General features: G+C 35.9%; 1 protein-coding gene across 2 annotated transcripts in view; it reads left to right on the top strand.

Annotated features, from left to right (window-relative positions):
• The window catches only part of SLC12A2 (solute carrier family 12 member 2), a 93867-nt gene that overhangs the window by 23714 nt on the left and 43999 nt on the right, over positions 1-26154 (top strand). For both annotated transcript variants that reach the window (XM_019964597.2, XM_019964596.2), the window contains exons 2-10: positions 1884-2003; positions 3258-3333; positions 3677-3772; positions 16041-16180; positions 18051-18161; positions 18739-18847; positions 21737-21864; positions 21961-22045; positions 23930-24081. In XM_019964597.2, coding sequence (XP_019820156.2) covers positions 1884-2003; positions 3258-3333; positions 3677-3772; positions 16041-16180; positions 18051-18161; positions 18739-18847; positions 21737-21864; positions 21961-22045; positions 23930-24081 — 1017 coding nt within the window. The remainder of the gene's footprint in view (positions 1-1883; positions 2004-3257; positions 3334-3676; positions 3773-16040; positions 16181-18050; positions 18162-18738; positions 18848-21736; positions 21865-21960; positions 22046-23929; positions 24082-26154) is intronic.

Raw genomic sequence — 26154 nt, 5'->3', positions numbered from 1 at the left:
TTAGTACTTAGCCTTAGAGAAAGTAGCCTGTTAGGTACACACATCTTTAGTTTTCTTTTAATAGAAATGGGAATAGAAAGTCTCTCTTCATTATTATAGGTATTGAATTTTCTTGTAATACTTGCAGGTTATATAATAATTTAAACTGTTATTTTATAACTGAAGAGCATTAAATATCCTAGAGTGAAATCTAAGGAACTTCTGGCTATTTTAAAGGTAATTGAGTTAAAAGGCAGACATTTTTGTTCTTGTTTTATTTGGATAATGGAACAGTTGAGTCATCAGTTCTCTTTTGGGGGCAAGGCTTGGGGAACTCATCAGTGATGTCCTACTGTCTAGAACGTAAACGGCGGTGGACATAAAGCCAAAGTGGGGTGCTGAGCTACCAGGCCCCTGATTACATTTTTCCTGTTTGTACATGTTTCTAACATGTTTAGCTGTTACTGGTTTATGTCAAATTCTACGTGAGAAAGAGGGCTAAAAATAGGCAGATACATTGACTGAAATGAGGAGTAACAGTCTGCAGTCTGATAGAGAAGAGGTGAGAAAGATGAAAAGATGTAGTCATTGCAACAAGTACTTCATGGTCTAGCAATTCTATATGTATACCCAGGATAAATAAAAAACACATGTAGCTCAGTAGTTAAGAATCTGCCTGCCAATGTAAGAGACGCTGGTTCAATCCCTGGGTTGGGAAGATCCCCTGGAGAAGGAAATGGCAACCCACTCCAGTATCTTTGCCTGGGAAGTCCCATGCACAGAGAAGCCTGGCAGACTGTAGTCCATGGGGTCGCAAAAGAGTTGGACAGAACTTAGCGACTAAACAACAGCAGGTCTTGGTTGACAGCACTTTGAAAAACCATCAGCAACAATGCATTTGAATCTACTTGGCTAGCAGAAGTCAAAGGAAAAAAGGAAGTTTGTATTATTACATACATTTCACTCTGTTGTAACACAAAACTTGCTTCAGCTCATTTTTGTGAGAAAAATTATATTCAGAATTCAGTAGAGTGTGCAACCACTGAAAATGATTCTTTAAAAGGAACTATAAAAAAAAAAGAAAAAAAAAAGGAACTATGGACAGGGAAAGAGAATGTAAAGAACAGAAACTAAGAATTATAGAATCAGACGTGAAACATAAAAGCCTTAGAGGGAAACACTTGTGAAAATGCACTGTGTCAACCAGTTCATGTCTGAATCTGAGAAAAGTCAGGCAAGAGTGAAGAGCACTGAATGAAGTACTGAGTAAAGACAGCAGTTAGGAGTGAACCTTGGGGTCAACAGAGTCCCACTATCAGCAACTGTACAGAGAAAAGCGTTCATTGGTTCCAAAGAGGAGTTTGACAGTGTTAACACTGAAATTTCAGATATGGGTTGGATGCATCCGGGCAATATGAAGTTGAGACTAGAGAGACAAGGTCTGAATTGACCCACCTGGCTAGCCTATACTTAGCAAATAGTATTCTTTATGTTCTCGGGATACCACCAAAATGTAATTAAAATTTGAAATTATTAAAATGGATTTGATGTCACAATAAGATTTACAGGTTTAAAACTCAATGATTAAGGTTTTCTTCCACTTTATTGATTTACATTTTCGATCCCTGGGTTGGGAAGATCCCCTGGAGAAGGGAAAGGCTACCCACTCCAGTATTCTGGCCTGGAGAATTCATGGACTGTATAGTCCATGGGGTCGCAAAGAGTCGGTCACAACTGAGTGACTTTCACTTTCAGGTAAAATATTTAGAAACTCTTGGTTCTTGGAATTCTGTACTGTGCCCTCCTTAAACATGGTTAAGTGTGTTTAGTGATGATTGTTTTATCAAGTGGTTTTAAATGTTAAATAACTCTTAAGCATAATTCACATTTCCTCTTATGACCAGGAACCTTTTGAGGATGGCTTTGCAAATGGAGAAGAAAGCACACCAACCAGAGAGGCTGTGGTCACATACACTGCGGAAAGTAAAGGAGTCGTGAAGTTTGGCTGGATTAAGGGTGTTCTAGTATGTACCTATAGACCTAATTTTAGAGTCACATATTTCTGTTTATTAGAAAGTCTTCCTAGTATTATCATTAATTCTCAAATAATGTTTTCTCTTCCTAAAACAGTTTTATCTGGTTTTTAAGGAGAACCAAATTAATAACTTATACCTCCTTTTCTTCTGGGTATTAAATTGGGTAAAGGAAATATGCTTATTCATTTAATTGAATTATACTTGGTTACCTCTGAATTATATTATATAACCTCTTATGAATCTCACATATTGTCACTTCTCAGAAATTAAGTATGAAGCTGTTACATTGATGGGAGCAGCAGGATCAAGGAAGCTGGGCAGGCAGCATAGCTGAAATGTGCCTGCTTCCTTTCCTGCTACCAGATTGTCTTTTGAAGAGAAATGTGTAGAAGTTAAGCAGCAGAATATAGGAGAAATATTTATGTTGAGATCACATCAGTAGACAGGTTTAGGTAACTAAGGTTCAGATTTACTTTTTTTTTTTTTCCCCTGTGTTTGAATAGGCTCTAAGGATCTAACTAGAGTAGACAGTCTGACTGAGACTCTGGAAGCGCTAAATTAGAGTTGTGTTGATATTTAGGGGAGTAGAGGGAAAGTTCCAGTTCTAGCCATAGTTTTATTGTCTAATTGGTAGAATGCATTTTATGCTCTGGGTTGTATTGTTTGCCTAGTCTTAGATTTTAGCATTTCAGAAGACTGTATACTGTGTATGAGCATAATAAATAAAAGTAAAAATAAGTTGGGGATATTGTCTTACAAAGAGTTTTGGTTTCTGAAACGTGTCAATAGTTAGCATTTGAGTTGACGAATATTACAGAATTATTTAAGGCTACTTAGAAATTATGAAATGAGGATGTTATTAAGGAGTAAGTTAAAAATTAAACTTACTTGGTTTGAAAAGGCAGAACATACACCGCTCTTCTTTAGGGCTGAAGTCTTAAAATATTCCTTGTATCTTTCTTGTTCATTTGCTTCTGCTGCTTCACATAATTTGTGTGTGTGTGTGTGTAAAATATATACACACTCATATATTACATCATATTTATACTTTAGTTAGCTCACATTGAAGCTCTCACTAAAGCTCTTTTTAAAAATATCTGTTAAAGAAAATCTTCGGATAAGAGATTTGAAATGACTTTCTGTAGTTTTAAAAGTATGTTATCCAGCTATTGGCTAGTTGAGCATTTACTGTGTATTGTATTTAATTACTTTTCATCTGTGACTTGGCTCTTCCTCTTCTAGGTACGTTGTATGTTAAACATTTGGGGAGTGATGCTCTTTATTAGATTGTCATGGATTGTGGGTCAAGCTGGAATAGGTGAGTGAAATTACATACTGTTGATTCATTTGAGAATGAGTAGGCAAAGTAACTGAGTTCATAAAATTCAATAAAGTTCATAAAATTCAACTGAGTTCATAAAATTCTAAAGTTCATAAAATTCAATCAGTTGGAATCATTCTAGGCTACATTCTCCTTTGTGTCAGACAGTTGTCTTAATGTCCCTTTTTCTAATTCTGGATTTGATCTAAAATGGGTTAAAAGTAAGATAATTTGTAAGTTATAATGTTAATTCAGTATACTTAGACTCATCAGTTCTAGATGTGGCAGATTTAAATGAGACTACAAGTATTCTCAAGTTCTCTTTTCTCTTTCCCTGAAGGTCTGTCAGTCATTGTAATAGCAATGGCCACTGTCGTGACAACTATCACAGGATTGTCTACATCAGCAATAGCTACTAATGGGTTTGTACGAGGAGGTAAATTCAGTCTTTTCACATCATCGTCATTGGATTACTGACACTAAATAAACAGATTTAAAAATATTTCTATTTTTTACCTTAAAAACAACATTTTGGGTTCTGTATAGGCAAGAAAGTTGCTGTTGAGCACTTCTGAAGTAGATTTTGAATATAAAATTTTAAATTGATCCATACACAAACATGTATGCTTCAAATTGTTCAGGTGTTCAGGTGTCTGGTAGCAAGAATGGAGCTTCTAACTGGGTTTCTTCTCCGTTGAGGCACCCTTTGTTACCTCCTCCCAGGATTTCGCCCTTGGATTAGTGTTGTGCAGCCTGCATTTGGTCAGTATTATACAGGTGTCACCTCGTTCCTCCCCACTGAAGGAAATGTTCCTCATGGTCTTAACAGCTTGTGTAAGTTAAACCTGAATCCATACCCTCAAATCCAGCTCTCTTCTGAGGGTACCCTGAGGCCTGTTGTATTGGAGCCCACAAGATCTGCCTTGTAAGGTTTTACTCTTGCCAGGAAGAATACCCAAGACAGCAGGAGAATGGTTTTGGGACCCCTGAGAACAAGAAGAAAAGAAGTCCATTTTCTAAAGCAGAACTCATCATTCAGCTGGAGGGGAAGATGCTGAGAGAAAGAAGAGAAGATGTGTACCAGCTCCTATAAATTTGTCATAGCAGATCAACTGAGGAGGGCATCTGCCTGTTCCATCTGCCTCAACTATTTTGCAGATCTGTATTTAACGTTACGTACATACAACTTCTGCTTTATCTGTATTAGTACTTGGGGAAAGAACCAGATTCAGCTTTTCATTTTTCCCCAGTCTCTTCATATATCTTATGTTTCAGAGGATTCAGATCACTGTGGCCCTAGCGGAAGCTGGTAGCTCATATCAGTACAGTTATGACTGTGTGTTGGCTGTTTTATGTGTACATGAAGTTGGGGTCTAAGATGTGGGTATGCCCGAGAGTTAATCAGGCAATGCTGAGAGGTTCTTGGTTGCTTGTCAACTAGGTGCCCCATGCCTCATTTCATTCTGCTACTATTAGGGAATGGAAGTAGAAGGAGAAATGGATGCAGTATTAGTTATTTGAGAGGATCAGCAAATCATCATCGACTTTCTCCTTGTCTTCAGCCCTTCAAATCTAGATTGTGAGCCTCAAGGGGATTGGGGCACAGACCCACTGTCAGCACAAACCCCAGACTGTTCTCTATGGGAGTTCAAACTTCTGGAAAGTATAGATTTTCCTGCATTGTGACTAAAAAACCACTTCATGCAGTACTACCAGTAGTTTTTATATATTTTTACAAATACTTCAGAGACTTGTATCCAATCTTCTGTCCTGGGTCATGGACAAAGTATGAGAATGTGGAATGCATGAAGCTGTGTCCCAAAAAAGTACCGTGTTGCAGTTTTGTCTGACTTCCCTCAAAATGATAAGTCAGTTTACAGAGTAAACTAAAACTATAGGGAAAAACACACACACACACACATATAAATATATATATATATAAACATAATATATATATATAAAACATATATATATGGAATTATATAATTTGAAATTCTTATGTTACCACTTATTCTTAAATGACAAAGTAAATATGTTTGCTGAGATAATGAAACCTATAGGAAAAGAGAAGCCGTTAATTTAAAGAAATGACCAAATACTTTGAAGCTTTACTAGAAGGCATTGATTTTTCATTTAGATCAGTCAATGATGTTAGAAACCTAGTTGATCTTTTATAGAATATAAGTGAGCTGCATTATCTGCAGTTAAAGTTCCTGTAGATTCTTGCAATGAATGTAAACTCCTGTCTCCTCTATATATGCTTCATAGACTTTGAGATCCCTAACAGAATTTATTTTGGTTTCTTGGTAAAACAGTATTACCACATGGGAAAAAGTGGATATAGGTATAAAACTGGTGAGATTACATTTTATTCTGTATTCATGATTCTAAATTAAAAATACCAGTATGAATCATACAGTTTATCCCCAAAGAGTGTATTTCTTAGCTCTCTCCACAAAAATCACCTGTCACGGATGGTCAGCCCAGTCAGTGAGCACCCCTAGTGCCCACATTGTGTATTTTCATTCCAAGGAACCAGGGGACCTTGGAGAAATTACTGATTCCATATCCGGGTAGGACATGTACTAGACAAGTCTAGACATCTTTTCTCATCAGTAAGTAAAGAAGATAACAAAGGCTATTGTTTCATGTTAAAAGGACTGAGGAGCCAACTTGAAAAAGCTAATACTTTGGATAGTTTGAACAGGAGTACTACTAATTATAACTGATTTAAATGAAAGCATAATATAAGATAAAATCCCTAGCTTCACAGACATCACACAAACATACAAAATCTCATTTTTACCTTTGTAGAATGCTGGAGAACTAATTTATTTTGAAAATTGATAAAGAATCTAGTGTGAATCAGGCTTTCTGAATGAAAATTTCCTTACCTCAACTCAGTATAAGAAAGAAATGAATAAGAGATTTATCCTTTAGGTAATTATTCTACAAAATAAGTGAAGAAGAAAAAGAAATTTGAGTACCCCAATTCTGTAAACACTTTACTTAATAAGAGCACCTGTGAAGTACTGAATGTGATGTGCCTATAGCTCCAGGAAGCATAGAATAGGCAGGGAAAAGAGGACTTACAAATGAGACTATAGGATGACAGCAGCAAATGCCAGACTGGGAATCTCTCTGGAACAAGGAATCCTTGTTCAGTAAAATTTTGCAGGGAGCAAAAAGATAGAGAGGGGGTTATGGTTTAAAACAAACTTTCAGACTTGCTTCGTGTATAGATGGGGTTATCTTTCAGTATTGTGGGACCAGGGGTGCCTACACTGAATGCCCTCTATCCCAGTCACTGAGGACTTAATTTTGACTTCTTCCTTGAAAGGGCTGCATAATGGGAGATCAGGGGAACTGGAACTATCTAGAAGGTCAGGGTGCAAAGAGTTAGGTAGAGATGCAATGGGAATAGCAATATCTGCATTGGATGCCCTCTAGCCCAATCACTGAGGATTGAAAGTTGACTATTAAGGGAATTAACAAGAAAATATTTTACTCAAAATATTGCTGATTGTGGTTGCTCTGTTTAATAATTTCATTTTCAAGAGCCCTCTTTTAAACTGGGAAGGCCCAGGGGGATGGTATGGGGAGGGGGGAGGGAGGAGGGTTCAGGATGGGGAGCATGTGTATATCTGAATAAAATCTTAAAAAAAAAAAAAAAATAAATAAAAATAAAGACATCACTTTGCCAAAAAAAAAAAAAAATAAAATAAACTTGAGCATGTAGTAATTAATATAAACTACTTTGAGGTAGTGTTTGACAGTTTCATTTGTTTTATCTTGGTTCTTAATTATAATATGTATTTTTCTATATTAATACTGAATAATATTTTATTCTCATTTTATAAGGTGTGTGCTTCCAACTCCACGGAAGTGTGTGAAATGTGTTTTGTTCTTTATGCCATAGGAGAGATTTAATGTTACTAAGTAAGATCATGGCATCTGGTCCCATCACTTCATGGCAAATAGATAGGGAAACAGTGGAAACAGTGTCAGACTTTATTTTTTGGGGGGCTCCAAAATCACTGCAGATGGTGACTGCAGCCATGAAATTAAAAGACGCTTACTCCTTGGAAGGAAAGTTATGACCAACCTAGATAGCATATTCAAAAGCAGAGACATTAGTTTGCCAACAAAGGTCCGTCTAGTCAAGGCTATGGTTTTTCCAGTGGTCATGTATGGATGTGAGAGTTGGACGTGAAGAAAGCTGAGTGCCGAAGAATTGATGCTTTTGAACTGTGGTGTTGGAGAAGACTCTTGAGAGTTCCTTGGACCGCAAGGAGATCTAACCAGTCCATTCTGAAGGAGATCAGCCCTGGGATTTCTTTGGAAGGAATGATGCTAAAGCTGAAACTCCAGTACTTTGGCCACCTCATGCGAAGAGTTGACTCATTGGAAAAGACTCTGATGCTGGGAGGGATTGGGGGCAGGAGGAGAAGGGGATGACAGAGGATGAGATGGCTGGATGGCATCACTGACTCGATGGACGTGAGTCTGAGTGAACTCCGGGAGGTGGTGATGGACAGGGAGGCCTGGTGCTCTGCAATTCACGGGCTCGCAAAGAGTCGGACACGACTGAGTGACTGAACTGAACTGAAGTAGCCTTTACACTGACTTTAACAGTACCTTTTAGAGATTTAAACAGGTAGAATCTAGAGAAGTGTAGTTTTTTAAAAAATAGAAATTAACTGTCAACTTGTAAAGAAATGTGCTGTTCTGTGCTTAGTCGCTCAGTCGTGTTCAACTCTTTGTGACCCCATGGACTGCAGACAGCCAGCCTCCTCTTGTCCATGGGAATTCTCCAGGCAAGAATACTGGAGTGGGTTGCCATGCCTTCCACCAGGGGATCTTCTCAACCCAGGGATCGAACCCAGGTCTCCCACATTGCAGCCAGATTCTTTACCGAGTGAGCCACCAGGGAAGCCCAAGGATACTGGTGTGGGTAGCCTATCCCTTCTCTAGGGGATCTTCTCGAACCAGGAATTGAACTGGGGTCTCCTGCATTGCAGGTGGATTCTTTACCAGCTGAGCTACCAGGGAAGCCCTGTAAAGAAGTATAATGGTGTCTGATTATGAAGTCTAGGATAAAAATAATACGGAAACATTCAGGGGAAGAAAAAGAGTTAAAACTTAGAAAATGCAAGGTTTTTAGTTTCAGTCTTGATTGGAATATAGTAATAATGGGAGGAGGGTACTATTTGAAGCTATTAGTGGCAAGTTAGAGAACCATCTCCTCAGTCCTCTATTTCCATGGAGTAGAACTAGCACCGCCAACTAGCTGATGGAGTCCCCTCTTTCCTTCTCCTCTGGCATACTCCCTGCCCTAGCCATATACACATGCAGCCCAGAACTCTTTCCCATCCTGCAAATCCTGCCAGTGTTCTTGAAAGCTCCTATTTTACAGAATTTACAGGTTCTGCAACTCAGATGGTGCTGGCCAGCTTTCTACTGTCACTCAGATCTGCGTTTCCTAGATTTCACAGGCCAGAGTTTCTTCTGTCCACAGACAATTAATCTCTGAATATCAACTCATTATGAAATAGAGGACAACCACAGGCAGCCTTTTATAATATGGAGATGTGAATTCTGGATTTTGATTTATAGTGTATTATATGAACTGAGCAATAGAAGGGAACAGTTCTTCAACCACTGTGTGGTTTGGAGCACTAAAAACAGAGGTCAGTACACTTTCAAATAAAAGCCCAGACTACATCAAATTTCTGGGAGGTAGTTCTGAGAATCTAAAATCAGTAGAAACCTACCTATGTGACTAAGATCAAATTTTTACATTCCTTGTATTTCAGTTCATCAACAGATAATTGTTGAGTATGGGTTTTAGATTTTTAACTATGAACAGGCTCACATTATGTGAGACAGAGATTATGTTTCTCCCCGCTGCTGTCACTCCCCTCCACCCCCACTTAGATAGCCACTTGTCTAGCTCCATTTGTCAACAAACTATCTACTCCATACTGAATTAGTTTTGGTGCTGTTGTTGAAAACCGAATTTTCTGTGTATTGTCTTTATTGTATCCTGTTCCATTGATTCGTTTATTCTTATACCAGTTATTCCAAGACTACCCTGTTTTGATTGCTTAGCTTTATAAGTTCTAAGTCTTTAAACTTTGTTCTTTTTCAAAATTGTTTTGACTCTTCTAGGTTCTTTGTATTGCCATATAAAATTTTTGAATTGGCAGTATCAATTTCTCTGAAGACAGAAAACCTTGCTGGGACTTTGGGATTTCACTCTTAACATTTTTGCCGGGGAAGAATGGTCATGTTAACAATATTGACTCTTCCAGTCTCTAAACATGGTGTATCTTTCTATTTATTTAGATCTTTGTTTCTGTCAGCAGTATTGTATATTTTTCAGTATAGAGATCTTGCATGTTTTGTTCAATGTATCCCTCAGTCATGTTTTTCATCTGGTAGATGGTAATTGTAAATTTCATTTTCCAAATTTTTTAATGACTGTGTGTAGAAACGCAGTAGACTTACGTGTCTTGGTTCTGTGACTTTGCTAAAGATAAAGTCGTCATCTGTGAACAGACATGGTTTATACTCTTTCTTTTCAATCTTTAGTGTTTTCTTCTCTCCCTCTCTTTTTCCCTCTCCTTCTATTTTGTCAGCCTGTTGAAATAGATAGGACCTTCAGTACCATGGTAAAGAAGCAGTGAGGATAAACATCCTTGTGGTGTTGCCAGTTTTAGGGGGACTGAGTTGAATATATCACTATTAAGATGTTAACTGTGGAGTTCTAGAAGATGTAATTTGTCAGATTGAGACAGTTCTATTTCTAGATTGCTGGTAGTATTTATCATGAATGAATGTTGGATTTTGTTACACTTTTTCTACATCTGTTGAAATGGTTATGTGGTTTTTTTCTCTTATTCTGTTATTATCAAAATTATATGGTATTTTGAATCTCAGTAACCTCGCATTCGTGGCATAAACTCCACAAAGATCAAAGATATATTTGGTCAAAAAAATATTATGGTTTCTGCTACTTTTTACTTGCTAACATTTTGTTAACGACTTTTGAATCTATGATCATGAGAAATATTTGTCTAAAATTTTCTTTTTTTGTCATAATCTGTGTCAGGTTTTGGTATTAGGATTAAGTTCAACTCATAAGGGGTGTTGGCTAGTACTGGTTCTTCCTCAATTTTCTGAAAGAGTTTTTGTAAAACTGATCTTATTTCTTCCTCACTGCTGAAGCTCCCTGGGCCTGTGGTTCTGTGTGTGTGTGTGTGTGTATTTCAAATTTAATTTCTTAGGAGTATTTCAATTTACTGTTCTTGTCATAGTTCTGACAACTTTTTCAAAGAATTTGTCCATTTTCACCTTAATTGATTTTTCTTTATAGTTTTCTGCAACTGTGGTCTTAACTTTTTTTTTTTTTCCCTACATTGGGCTTTCCTTTTTTTCTGTTTTCTTAAGGTAGAAGCTTAGGTAATTGATTTCATATTATTTATTTACTTTTAATAGAAGTGTCTTTTTTTTTTAATGTTAGTACTTAAAGCTGTAATTCCTGCTTTAGGTTTATCCCACTAATTTTGATAGGTTCTCTTTTCATTATTGTTCAGTTCAAAATACTTTTTAATTTCCCTTGTGATTTGTTCTTTTACTAGTGGGTTACTTAAAAATATGTTGCATAATTTAAAACATATTCAGGGGAAGTCCATACATTTAATTCAGCACTGTTATCAGTAATGCTATGTCATTTCAGTTCTTTGAAATATATAGTGACTTGTTTTATGGCCAGTAATCATATAGCTGTTGATTAACCTAGTCAGAGTTTTGGTTATTGATTTGAAATCTACTGAGAGCTGCAGGGACATGTATCCCCAAATCAATATGTAGTAATAATGGAACCCAGTGTATAGTATTGTATTACTTAGCATCTCTGGTGTCTGTTTCATTGGTGTTTTCTACACTTAGAAGACAGGGCATTTTACAGCCAAATTTTGAGAGTTCATGAGGATATCTTTTCCATATCGACTTTCTGTGTTTGCTTGAACAACAGATTTTTTTTGTAAATAAAATAGTTCTTCTATTGTTGCCTTTTAATTCATCATAATTTTTTTATACTCTTCAGCTTGTTCAATGATAATAAAATGTCTTATTTAATTTTACATACTGTACTGAATAAGCACTCAGAGAGACTTGAGTTTAAGCCCATTTCTTCCCTTACTATATGTGTGACTGTGGTCAAGTTACTTAACCTCTGTAAGCCTGAATTTTCACATATGTAAAATGGGAATGATAATCGTACAGTTGTCCCTTGAATAACACATAGGTTAGAGATGCTGATGACCCTTATGCAGTTGAAAATCCTTGTATAACTTTTGAGTTCCCCAAAACTTAACTATAGATTACTATTGACCAGAAGCCTTGTAGGTAACATAAACCATTGATTAACAGATATTTTGTGTATATGTATTATATACTGTACTCTTACAGTAAAGTAAACCAGAGAGAATAAAATGTTATTAAGAAAATTCTAGTGAGGAAAAAGTACATTTACAGTACTATACTATACTGATGCCATACGTTTTACATCATCGTTTTACAAGATGAATCATTTGTTAATACCTGCATTAATATTGTCTTATATGATACAAAACACTATTTATGTTACATGTATTACTAACACTAGAGATAAAACGAAAAGATGCACTTTGCTGTACACCTGAAAGTAAGACATCATGCAAATCAACTATATTCCAACAGAAGTTTTTTTAAAATATGAGAAATTAAACATTTAACAAATGAAAAGATAATGTGAAAAGTGGAATTTATATTTATTTACTGGTATACCAATTCACACATTGAAAACGAACAGGCAGAAATATGATTGCTTTATTGTAGCCTAGTATAATGATAGGAGAAGGCAATGGCACCCCACTCCAGTACTCTTGCCTGGAAAATCCCATGGATGGAGGAGCCTGGTAGGCTGCCATCCATGGGGTCGCTAAGAGTCGGACACGACTGAGCGACTTCACTTTCACTTTTCACTTTCCTGCATTGGAGAAGGAAATGGCAACCCACTCCAGTGTTCTTGCCGGAGAATCCCAGGGACGGGGGAGCCTGGTGGGCTGCCATCTATGGGGTCGCACAGAGTCGGACACAACTGAAGCGACTTAGCAGCAGCAGTAGCAGTATAATGATATGATTGTATCATGGTAGCCTAGCCTCTGCACTAATGAGTGAATCCTTGTACAATTTTTATGGCATACAGTATTATAGTCATATTCATAGTATAGTATTATAAACACTGTTACATTTTTAAAAAACCACTTATCTGCGATGATGTGCAGTTTCTCTAATTACCAGAGAGGGAGGGACAGAGCACAGCTTGTTTTGTATGTTAATTCTCTGAGCAGTTAATGTATTAGAAAGAAAATTAACATATTAATTTCATATTAGGTATCATTTACCTTAAACCTATGTAAAGATAGACTAGTGTCCACATACATTTTATGTATTAATGACATACCTAACTTGTTCTTAATTTTTTCTGTATTTCTATACCATGTGATTCATGTGTGAGTTTTTTCAAATTATCACAGATCTCCAAAAAAATTTTCAGTATATTTATTGAAAAAATCCACATATAAGTGGACCTGCGCATTTCACACCTGTGTTCTTCAAGAGTCAATTGTACTTGCTAGAATTAAGTAAAATGTGTAATTTTACTTAATTACAAAATAAACATTTTATTTTAAGGTGTGTATCACTCTGTGTTGATTAGTAAATAAACCAGCCTTTCAGAGCAGTAGATCTTTTATACTATTTTGTTACTAAGGAAAAAAAGGGAGGGGGAGAAAGTTCTTAAAACTGGTTGCCTCAAGGACACAGGAATAGAAATGAGAATAGGGCAGAGTACTGTTGCTTTTCATCAGGAATTTATAGGAAGATGAGCAGATGCTTTTAAAATATTCTTCATGTCTAACTTTTTATTTTCATTAAAAAAAATAAAATATTTTAAAAAGTAATGAAACTAGGTCCTAGGTTTTAAGTTTAGGTATCCCAATTAGTAGAAGATTTTTAAATAGTTCTGAAATGTCAGAATTTGTTACTTATATTCATTATTTCCCTTCCAGTTATCTTTACCAATGTTAAATACATCTGAAGATATATATTTTTTCTTATTAGTAATAGACTTGAAATTTCAGAAAGTCAAAACTTTAAACACATAACAACTGAATTCTATGCTTTTATAGGTTCTCTTGGTGTATTTGTCTGTCTAAAGAATATTATCAACTATTGAAATACATGAGTGGCTGACTGATTTCAGTTAACCTTTTATTGTGACTTAATTGTCCTATCAATTAAGTTAGGATAAATAATACTTGTCTTAATTCATTATTGATATTGAGATTAAATGACATGTTCATTAACTATAGGCTGTGATAATTATGATATTCTAGGGATTTTCTGTGTGATTAATTATGTGATTTAGTATCTTTAACTTTAGCTCTTTGACATAAAAATTGTCATTATATGTAAGTCCATTAGAATTTTTAGTGTTCAAAAGTATTTGGGGAAATTTTTTTTCATTTTATCTCATTTTAAAAAATGAGACTAATACTAAATGAATCTTCAGAATTTTAAAGACGGTAAAAATTATTAATTGGTAAAGTGAATTACTAAGAAAGTTTTTTTTTAATTGGCCTATAGTTATTTTACAGTGTTGTATCTGTGCCTGCTGTACTGTAATGAGGAAGTTTTTGTGGATAGGTTTAAAGTATAGAATATTTTGAGAAACTTGATCAAATTAACCCCAAAACCTATTACAGGTATTTTCAAAATAAAGTTTGCATATTTAGCAATTTATTAAATTGTAGAATCTGTTGTTGCATTTGTCTTCATTATATGGTTTTAAGACTTTCTTAAGGCAGAAAGTGAAGAGAAACTAAAGAGCCTCTTTATTGAAAGTGAGAAAATGAAAAAGCTGGCTTAAACTCAACATTCAGAAAACGAAGATCATGGCATCTGGTCCCATCACTTCATGGCAAATAGATGGGGAAACAATGGAAACAATGACAGACTTTATTTTCTTGGGTTCCAAAATCACTGCAGATGGTGACTGCAGCCATGAAATTAAAAGACGCTTGCTCCTTGGAAGAAAAGCTATGACAAAGCTAGACAGCATATTAAAGAGCAGAGACTTTACTTTGCCAGCAAAGGTCCATCTAGTCAAAGCTATGGTTTTTCCAGTAGTCACGTATGGATGTGAGAGTTGGACCATAAAGAAGGCTAAGCGCCAAAGAATAGATGCTTTTGAACTGTGGCATTGGAGAAGACTCTTGAGAGTCCCTTGGAGAGCAAGGAGATCAAACCAGTCAATCCTAAAGGAAGTCGATCTTGAATATTCATTAGAAGGACTATGCTGAAGCTCCAGTACTTTGACCACCTGATGTGAAGAGCTGACTCATTAGAAAAGACCCTGATGCTGGGAAAGGTTGAAGGCAGAAGAAGAAGGGGACAACAGAGAATGAGATGGGGTTGGATGGCCTCACCGACTCAGTGGACATGAGTTTGAGCAAGCTCTGGGAGATGGTAAAGGACAGGGAAGCCTGATGTGCTGCAGTCCATGGGGTCGCAGAGTCAGACACAACTGAGCGACTGATCAATAAAAAGAATAGAATGTCTCATCAGTGTCTAGAAAAATGTACATAACTTAATGTAACTTCAGTACTATCAAAACTAAGTTTTGATTATGACCTAGAAACCAAAAATAAATTAGAAATTTAGGGGAGCTTTTAGAGACTTTAGATAAGTATACACTGACTCAGAATCAAAATACTGATTTAAGTTAGAAAAATACTTGCTTCATGATGATAGCTTGTTTAATGGCTTTGTCTACTCTGCCATTTAGGCAGGATTTATAATATAAATTAATATAAACATATAATATGAATTATATTAAATGCAATATGAATTTATTAATAAATTAATATAAATTAAGTTTTATTACAATAAAACTGGGCTTCCCTTGTGGCTCAGCTGGTAAAGAATCCACTTGCAATGTGGGAGACCTGGGTTCAATTCCTGGGTTGGGAAGATCCCTTGAAGAAGGGAAAGGCTACCCACTCCAGTATTCTGGCGTGGAGAATTCCATGGACTGTATAGTACATGGGGTTGCAAAGAGTGGGACATGACTGAGTGACTTTCACTCACTCATGTAATAAAACTATGTCTCTTCAGGATGTCAGTATGTGCTGTTCATTAAGTTTCTTGTGATACCTTCATTTTTCTTTAGTATTCACATTCAGCAAATTACCACACTAAGTAACTGAAATCGTGTCAATTATCATTTTAAGTGTTATTTAAGATTAACATATTCCTTAGAAAATCATTGGGAAATGATGTCTCTGAATATGAGGAGGAGGCTGTTGCCATTTTAATCTAAGCTTTAGAAAAGAAAGAAGGGATTTAAATAGCAGGATGATTTTTATATTTAATGTGAGAAAAGTTTTCTGGATGTTCAGAACTGTTATGAATGAAGTGGGTTGTAAAGAATTCTTTCTGGATGTTTCTTCCTAAAAATATGCTCACCCACTTGCCTATTACTTTAACTGCTATGTTCACTGGTGGCGTGTGTTTGTGAACTCTTGTGTAATTGAAAGGATTCTTTGACATTTAAAATTCTAACATTAGTACTTGTGTTTGTTTCTTTTCTTTAGGAGGAGCATATTATTTAATATCTAGAAGTCTAGGGCCAGAATTTGGTGGTGCAATTGGCCTGATCTTCGCTTTTGCCAATGCCGTTGCAGTTGCTATGTATGTGGTTGGATTTGCAGAAACTGTGGTGGAGTTGCTTAAGGTAATTCACCTTTTTCCAGTCATTCATTTCCTGGATCTTTACTGAGGATTTACGTGCCATTCACCATGTAAGATGCCAGGAAAGCAGCAAGGAACATAAAACTCGTCCTTCAAGAAGTTTAGTGTGGGAGATAGACCAACACATGTCAGAAGTGGGTAACTGCAGGAGGTCTTGACAAACTAGGAGGATCACTTAATTTACCATCCAGGAGTAGGGTGGCAGAGAAGTGTCAAGACAGCATTTTCAGAGGAAGGGAGTCAAGACATTAGCACCCAGGTAGGAGAGGTGAGATATGGTATGAGGGAAATAGGAAAGAAAAGAAAAGAAAGACCTAGAAGGGGTAGAGTATGGTGTGTTATTAAAAAAACAACAACACAGAACTGGCAATATTTCAGTATGGCTGAAGCCCAAAGTGGCACGAGGTTTAAGATAAGAGGGAAGAAAGAAAGGATCAAGTCAGGAAGGGTCTTGTTTGCTGTTAAACCTGGATTGTATCTTAACTGGAGTTGAGATCCATGATGATCAGATTAGGTGCCTCAAGAAATATGTGATTACTGTAGAGAATTGTGAGGGATCACCATTGGACATGGAGACAATTTAAAAGCTTGTAGCTATCCTGGGAGAAGAGATGTTGGTGAATATTGAATCAGTGATGAGTGGTTTTTAATCAGTTGAGTAAATAGGGTTGATTGATGGGATGTGGGAAATTAGAGAGCAAGAAAGGAGGACTGATTTAGATGGATGGTAATGCCATTTACCATGAGATAGAGAACACAGAACATGTCAGTTTGGGATGTCTGATTTGGTATATGTAAGTCAAGCTGGCCAGGAAGTGGTTGATGATACTGCCCTGGAGTTGAGAAGAGAACTTAGTTGAAAAGAGTAACTAGTATGCGTGTAGTTAAAGCAGTAGATAGGATTCAGTTTTATTAACTGAGAAGAATCTTGAATGACACCTGTAGTTGTTCATGTTAGGTTGTAGTGTATGGTATATTAGGAAGTGTAACATCTGAAAAGGACTGATACTTGCATTGGCATGGACCTTAGCTGCCTAGGCCAAAGGGACAGAGAAAAGGAAGTAAGCAAACAGTATAATCATTAAGAATTCATAGTCTTTCATTGTTTAATTTAGTATATGTTTTTTAATGTCATTATTTGAGCCACAAATAATTTTGTTCTTAGAATGGAACAGTGTCACTTTGGACAGCTGCATGAAAGTGTGTTCATCTCTTTTCCTTATGCAATGGAAGAGACTGTTGAAAGCTGAATTCACTAACCACAATGAATACAAAATATATTTCTGCTTTGTAACTTAAAAAAAATCCTATTAATACTACTTAGTCATATTATTATTATAGGACTTCCCTGTAGCTCAAACGGTAAAGAGTCTGCCTGCCATGCAGGAAACCAGGGTTCGATTCCTGGGTTGGGAAGTTCCTCTGGAGAAGGGAATGGCAATCCACTCCAGTATTCTTGCCTGGAGAATTCCATGGACAGAGAAGCCTGGTGGACTACAGTCCGTGGGGTCGCAAAGAGTCGGACACAACTGAGCGACTAATGTACATACACATAGTCATATTATAATTTTTTTTTGCTTGTTAGCAATCCATTTTTAAAATTTGAGTCTTTATAAATATAGCAGTATTAATATTTGATCATATTTTTGATGTCTTCAGATGTTTGAGTGACATCTTAATAGTAAACAGTAATTCATTCTTTTTTTGCTAGATCTCCCTATTCATTCCTTAAATAGGAATTTATTCAACTTCTATCTGTGAAGAACTGTGGTATCTCTAAAATGTTTCAAAAAGAATGGAAGAATTAGGCTGAAGTAAATAATATTCTTCATTCTATTATTTTCTTTTTGTAGGAACATTCCATACTTATGATAGATGAAATCAATGATATCCGAATTATTGGAGCCATTACAGTGGTGATCCTTTTGGGTATCTCAGTAGCCGGAATGGAGTGGGAGGCAAAAGTAAGTAATGGTATCATTGGGACCTCTGTAAATGGTGAGTGTACAAACTTTTAGAGCTTATGTTTTAGGTATGTTCTAAGGTGTGGTAATACCTTTAGATTTTGAAGGTTCCTAAGTGGCCATTTTCAAAGACAAATAAGGTCATTTCTGTTTGGCAAGGTGGGGAGTATTTGGAAATAATAGTCATTTAAAGAGGTAATCAAAGAGTATGTAAGAAAAAATGAATTATGGGGTATGTCAGAGGGAGTTACTAAAGGTAATATCAGTACTATAATTTTTTTCTGTATTTTAACATTTGTGGTGTTAGTGCATCTAACACGCACATCTTTAACTCACTTTGGAAATAGTTGGCGTGACCCTACTTTTGCTCTCCATTTTCCCCCAGTGTATTGAATATTCTGAGATTGTTCCTTTAACAAAAATTTATTAAGTACCTGCTTTGTACTTAGCACTCTGTGAGGCTCTGGGAAAACAAGACAGAAATCTTTTCCCTTAACGGGAGTTATATTCCAGTGGCACTGAATTGGTGTATTGACATAATATGTTTGATTTTGATTTTTAACGTTTAAAATTTCAGGCTCAGATTGTTCTTTTGGTGATTCTACTACTTGCTATAGCTGATTTCGTCATAGGAACATTTATCCCATTGGAAAGCAAGAAGCCCAAAGGTTTCTTTGGTTATAAGTGTAAGTAAGAAAGAATTTTTTTTTTTTTTTAAGGTGCACATTATAGCATTCTAGTGTTAAATAAATTTAGTACATTTTTCATATTTTGCAATGTAATTGAATTTGGTGTAATGACTAACACTAATTCACAGTCCAGTTTAGTTTGGTTTCTTTATGTTTATTGTATAATTGGAGTAAAAAAAAATCACTTTTATTTATATCTTTCATTTTTCATCATTAGCAAAATGAAAAGTGATAAAACATAGAGAAATCAGTGCTACCGAGGAAAAGTGCTTTTGTTCTCATTTGGGGAATTTGTTACTGAAATTGTAGCTTCTGTTCTAATGTTGCTTTTCCAATCTTTCAGTTGTATTTAAACATAATAGTCTAAAAGTGCCTGAGACTGTGAAAGCAACTAGAAATAGTTTCTTGATGTAATTCTACAGTTTACATTATTAATTGTGTGAGAATTTTCCAGTTTTCATCTTCCATAACCCTTTTCATTCTGCCTCTTAACTTTCACTACAGGTATCATTTCCATGTCATTTATTATTTTATAAAGTGTCTTTCTGTATCTCCGCCCCACTCCCTCCACTGAGCTGCCGTTCTGAACCTGTCTCTTCAAGGCAGAATGAAAGCCAGAAAGAAGAGTTGCAATAGCATCAGAGTTGCTTTTCCCTTAGAGTAAAGGATCTGCCTGTGTTAAATTGACAAAAACTCCTTGTTTTTTTAGTCTCCTGACTCTCAGCAACATTCTGTTTAGCTGTCCCATTCTCCTTTGGTGTCAGACACTGTTTTCTAGTGAGTTCTTTCCTACCTAATTCTTTGGTCGCTATGTCTTTTACTCCTGTTACCCCTTCTCTTCTCTCTTCCTCTAAATGTCGAGTCGTACAGTGTTGTCCTGGGCCTTCTAACTGTATTCTTTCCTTTGGCAATATCTGTTCTCATGGCTCAAAATGCTTTCAAGAGACTGACATGTTTCTATTCCTTGGTCTCTCCTTCAAACTCCAGATATAAGTATATATTCAACTGCTTATTTGATGTCCCTCCTAACTAACCCTTCTTGAACTTCTCCATCCTGATATATGAAAGAAATCAGGATCTCAGTGTTTTCTACTTGCTGTTTTTCTAATCCTTCCCTCATCAGTACATTATTCTCCTATCACTAAATTGAACCACTACAGTAACCTTCTAATTGGTTCCCTGCATCAGATGCTGATTCTTCAGTCCATTGTCTCTGCAGCATCCACGTAAGCATTGATCATAGCATGTCATTTCCATGACTCTGTGCCCACCTTGGCTTTTCATTATATTGAGGACAAAATCTAAACTCTTATAAAATAAAATTTTGCATGATCTCACCCCTGCTGATATCTTCCATTTCATTTCATCTCCCCTGTACTGTGAGAGCTTTGCCTTCTTTCAGTTCTTCAAAAGAGCTAAACCTTCTTCCTGCCTCAGGGCCTTTCTATATGTTGCCGGTTATTCCTGGTGTACTCTTTCCCTGGAACATCACATGGCTGATTCCTGCTCCGTAAAGCCTCAACTTAAGTGTTAACTCCTTAGTTGCATCACTTTAGCTTTGTGTAATAAACACATTGAATTAGATCATCTCTCTCTGATTATTTGTCACAACACCCTGTTTCCATTGAGTACTTTTACTGCCTTTGGAGAAGGCAATGGCACCCCACTTCAGTACTCTTGCCTGGAAAATCCCATGGATGGAGGAGCCTGGTAGGCTGCAGTCCATGGGGTCGCTAAGACTCAGACACGACTGAGCGACTTCACTTTCACTTTCATGCATTGGAGAAGGAAATGGCAACCCACTCCAGTGTTCTTGCCTGGAGAATCCCAGGGATGGGGGAGCCTGGTGGGAGGCCGTCAATGGGGTCGCACAGAGTCGGACACAACTGAAGCGACTTAGCAGCAGCAGTAGCAGCAGTGGCTTTTTGTTTTTTTTTTTACTTATTTGGTAGCTCCCTATTGATACTACGAGGGCTTCCCTTGTAGCTCAGTTGGTAAAGAATCTACCTGCGATGCAGGAGACTTGGGTTCGATTCCTGGGTCAGAAAGATCCCCTGGAGAAGGAAATGGCAACCCACTCCAGTATTCTTGCCTGGAGAATCCCATGGACAGATTCATGGCAGGCTATGGGGTCGCAAGAGTTGGACACAATTAGTGACTAAACTACAACTACTACTACTATTGATACTTTTAAGTTCCATGAAGGTAGCTTGTTGCTACTGGACTTCCTCAGTACCTTGAGATACCAGATGGCTCCACTGTTGGCACATGGTGTATACTCAGATACGGGATGGATGGATGAATGGATGGATGGATGACAGTTTATTGTTTGTTTCAATTTGAGGACCTATTAGAATAGATGGAAATAGTAGGAACTAGTTGACACTTTCATTATTATTGAAATGGAAAGGACCTTTACCGAGTTTGTCTTAGCTAAAAATTGTCTAGATGCCTGATGGATAGCCTCAAAATTCAAACAGTTCACCCCTAAGAAGTAGAGAAGACAGTACAGATAAGTTGCATGTAAGGGAAAAAAACAGTTCCAGGTTACTGTGATGTCCTTTTTGTTCTTCTATCTGCTTTCTTGTTTCTTTGACCTCTTGGCCTGTCTTAAGAATCAAGTTAGAGGTATTTCAAACATAATTAGTAAGGTATACAAAAAAAACAGTGCATGAACCAGATCACACCACCATTTTGGCTGTAAACTGTTTCCCTCATACAAGAAAAGAGGAACACCAATACTTGAATTTGAAAATATTCAAGAATTTACCAGTTACTGGAACTGAAGAAATGTTAGGGATCATAGATCACCACTTACTCTTAACCTGAAATTTTATGGCCTAATCTGCTATCCATTAATTGCCAAAAATCTTTTATTCTCTATAGATGAAATATTTAGTGAGAACTTTGGGCCAGATTTTCGAGAAGAAGAGACCTTTTTTTCTGTATTTGCCATCTTTTTTCCTGCTGCAACTGGCATTCTGGCTGGAGCAAATATCTCAGGTGATCTTGCAGTAAGTATTATAAAGTACTTTACTGATTTCATATAAAAGTGATATACATATATTTATTTTTAACAGTAGACTTTAAAAAATGTTTTTGTCTTCTAGGATCCTCAGTCAGCCATACCCAAAGGAACACTCTTAGCCATTTTAATCACTACGCTGGTTTACATAGGAATTGCAGTATCTGTAGGTAAATAACCTTACATTTCTCTATGTGTCTCAGTCATTTAATGATGTATATACTATAAGTATTCATTTTCATGATATTATATTTCTAACTTTTAAATTAAGAACTATTTCAATAAAAAGACATGGAGTTTTGTATTTTACTTCAAAAGTACTTAAGTAAACTAGTGGTGACTTAATACATGTTGTCTAAGCCACCAAATCCTCTATTGTTTCTTGTCTGGGATTTTTATTTAATTATATAGTAAGTTAGAAAGTATGTGAAGTCTCATCTGCAGATTCTTAAATTTCACTGAGACATATTTACAGAAAATATAATTCATGTGTAGAAGTAAATGAATTTTACTTTCTGATCTTCACAAATTTTAGCATATTTTTGTGTATGATGATTATTTTTTATATTTTTATATAATCTTACTCTATTAAGATTGTTTCAAGGCCATTATGCAGAACCTGACATTTTTTACCATAAAAATTTGATTTCAATTAATAGGAGATACTACATTGAATGAAAAGTATTACTAAATTAATGAAAATGATTTTAAGCTATTTTAATACATTGATGGAATCATATTATAGTACTTGAAGAAAGAACTTAAGAGGTCAGTCAGTCTCTAAATCTTTTATGTGTGAGGAAGCCAGTTTTGCCGCCAAAAATAAGATAATAGCACTGCCTCATGACAAAGAGGGTTTTGGTGTTTTTATTTATAAGTAAGTAAGTAAATAATTTTGAAAGTCTAAGATAGGTTCTTTAACTGAAACATTCTAGTCTAGAAAAAAATTTAATAACTACTGATTTTATATATAATTTGCATACAGTGACTATAGATGCTGTCTTGTCTTGAATTTATTGTACATTCATGAAATTAAATACTTTATTCAGAAATCATATTCCTAAAGTACAAGCACTATATTTAATGTCTAAATTCTAAAATTCAGGTTTTACAGTTAAAAATTTTAAGCATACTAGAAGAATAAGTCATAGTCTAGTACTAATCAAAAGAATCACAAACTCCAAATTCATTAACTATAGAATATATATTTTTCATAGTATTTGATTATTCAGTCTGCTGCAAATCTCATACTGTATGTTTTCTTTTTTTAATTTTTTCATTTATTTTTTATTGCAGTAGAGTTGATTTACAATGTTGTGTTAATTCTTGCTTTACAGCAAAGTGACTCAGTTATATATGGATGTACATTATTTTTACTAATCTTTTCCATTATAGTTTTACTAGGATATTGAATATAGTTCCCTGTGCTATATAGTAGACTTCGTTTTTTTATTCATTCTGTGTGTAATAGCTTACATCTGCTTACCCCAGAGTCCCAGACTATCCCTCCCCGACTCCTCCCACCTTATATTTTCGTATTATCAGGGTGGACTTAGTTGATACAAAGGTTTAAATAGAATTATATAATTCATTCATGTTTAAATTACTTTTCCTCACAGAAGATTGATGTTACCTCAAGTCTGATCTTTGGCACATTTTAAATATGAAGTATTCAGAGTATGTGAAACTGTTTCTGCCGTTTGGAACTCTTTCAACATAGTGTTCCTGTATTTGCTTTAGGACATTTTAATCAAGTAGTACAGGAAATGATTTTGCTAATGTATCATTTTCACAGTGATGATTACAAGATTTTTAAGTATATACATATACATACTTTATAAGGTTTCATTTCCCTGACTCAATACTGGGGACCATGATGCTTTCCACATTCTGTTCCAGGTAAAGCTTCCTTAATTGTAATACACTGTATTCAATTACTATTATAAGCAAGTACATACCGCCAGTACCATAAATTTCTTTGTGGGTGTATATAATTTTGAAGTGAAGGTAAATGTTAGCTTGATGATTTGTCCTCATTATCACTCGTGCTTCAGGTTCGTGTGTTGTTCGGGACGCTACTGGGAACGTTAATGACACCATTGTAACAGAGCTGACAAACTGCACTTCTGCAGCCTGCAAGTTAAACTTTGATTTTTCATCCTGTGAAACCAACCCTTGTTCCTATGGCCTAATGAACAACTTCCAGGTGAGCATAAATTTGTATTATACAAGCGTTCTGTGTTCTTCTGGAGGTCAAACTGCTGTCAGTTCTACCATTCAGAGTATAGCAGAAAGTTTTTGCTATTGCTTTATACTCATACATCAGTGAAGACGGCATGCAGCTCATAGTGCATGCTCAGTCGCTCAGGCATGTCCAACTCTACACAACCCCAGGGATTTCAGCCCGCCACATTCGCCTGTCCATGGCATTTTCCAGGCAAGAAATACTTGAGTGGGTTGCCATTGCCTCCTCCAGGAGACCTTCCCCACCCAGGGATTGAACCAGGGTCTGCTGCATTGATAGGTGGATTCTTTACTACTGTGCCATCTGGGAAGCCCCATGTAAATAATTGGGCAAAGAGAAAAATATAAAAGAATGAAACCTGAGCCTGTTCAGGGGCAAAAGGCCCCCAGAGGGCAACACTTCTGTAATAAGGTATAATAAATAGTAATTGTATATAGTATACTGTTTGAGAAAGTAAGAAAGCGTCTCACACATAGTCATATGTGCTGGGCCTATTTCTGGCTTCTCTGTTGTGTCCCATTGATCTTTGTGTCTGTCCTCCCAACAATGCGATACTTTCTTGAGTACTGTAATTAGATTGTCAGTCTTAAAATCAGGGAGCTTGATTCCTCCTGCTTTATTCTTTTTTCAAAATTATTTTAGCTATTTTAGTTCTTTTGCTTTTTTAGATACATTTTAGAATAATCTGTTTATCTACAAAAAAGTCTTGCTGGAATTTTGGTAGGAAATGCATTAAACTTGTACATCAATTTGGGGAGAACTGATAGCTTTACACTGTTCTAGTCCATGAACACATATATTCTACTCTTTATTTAGATCTTCTTTGACTTCCTTCATCATTATTATGTAGTTTTCAGAATATCAGTCCTGTATATTTTTTGTTAGATTTACACCTAAGTATTTTGTTTTTATTTTTGACCGACTTAAATCCGTACTAACTGAAATGAATTCAGCTTTCTGATTTGAGATTTCTCCCTAATTCCTCTATATATAAATGCCCTTTTAAGTATTGATCAGTATCAGCAGTCTTATTTAATTAAATATGGCTAATATAGTGATGCTGTGTTAAACCACCATTGAACAGCAGAATTAAATTATTAATGCGTGCTTAAAAGTTTGTGAACTAGTAAACATATGAACTCTGTAAAGATTAGTAGTAGTAGTAGTAGTAGTAGTAGTAGTAGTTTAGTCGCTAAGTCATGTCTGACTCTTGTGACGCCATAGACTGTAGCCTGCTAGGCTTCTCTGTCCGTGGGACTCTCCAGGCAAGAATACTGGAGTAGGGTAGCCACTTCCTTCTCCAGGGGATCTTCCTGACCCAGGAATCGAACCTGAGTTTCCTGCATTCAGGCAGATTCTTTGCCAACTGATCTACAAAGGAAGCCCCAATAAAGATTAGTACTACTGCTCGAGTATTTGCAGGCTATCAGTCCTGCTTTTTATTTATTCTATTTTTGTAAAATTTATGAGTTTTAGATAAGATTTATAAGATGAAAAGGAACTAGTAAAATTTGGAGGATATTTTGAGAGTTGCTTGATAATTCTCAGGATGCTAGAAAGAAAAAACTCAAAGGTATAGATAGATTCAGGAGATTAAAACAAGATATTTTGTGGTAAAGTTGTAGAATAGATCTACAAATTCAAAGTGGAAAATAAAAATTCTGCTTCCTCGTGTTTTTCTAGTAATACTTAAACCTAATAAACAGAATAGTTGTGGATTTAATGTATTTCAGAACATTATGTAGAAATATTATGTAGACATTTTATGTAGAATCTGTGTGGTTTACATGAAAATTTTTAATGGCATTATGTATATTTTCTTTTGTTTAGTTTCAAACAATGGGCTGCACTTTCAGTGGTTAAAAATATTGAACTCAATTATGTAACGATGTTTGTTTTTTTCTAGTCACAAGACTAGGCAAAATCGTAGAATGAAAGAAAGTATTCATGTCCAGCTAATTATTCAGGCCAATTCTGACATTGATATTGTGTATGAAAGACACAAATGTTGGTCTCTGCCCAGTGACTGAAAAC

This window comes from Bos indicus, chromosome 7 (assembly GCF_029378745.1).
Source record: "Bos indicus isolate NIAB-ARS_2022 breed Sahiwal x Tharparkar chromosome 7, NIAB-ARS_B.indTharparkar_mat_pri_1.0, whole genome shotgun sequence".
Classification (NCBI taxonomy): Eukaryota; Metazoa; Chordata; class Mammalia; order Artiodactyla; family Bovidae; genus Bos; species Bos indicus.
The sequence above is the reverse complement of the archived record's forward strand: the minus strand, read 5'-3'. Positions and strand labels throughout refer to the sequence as shown.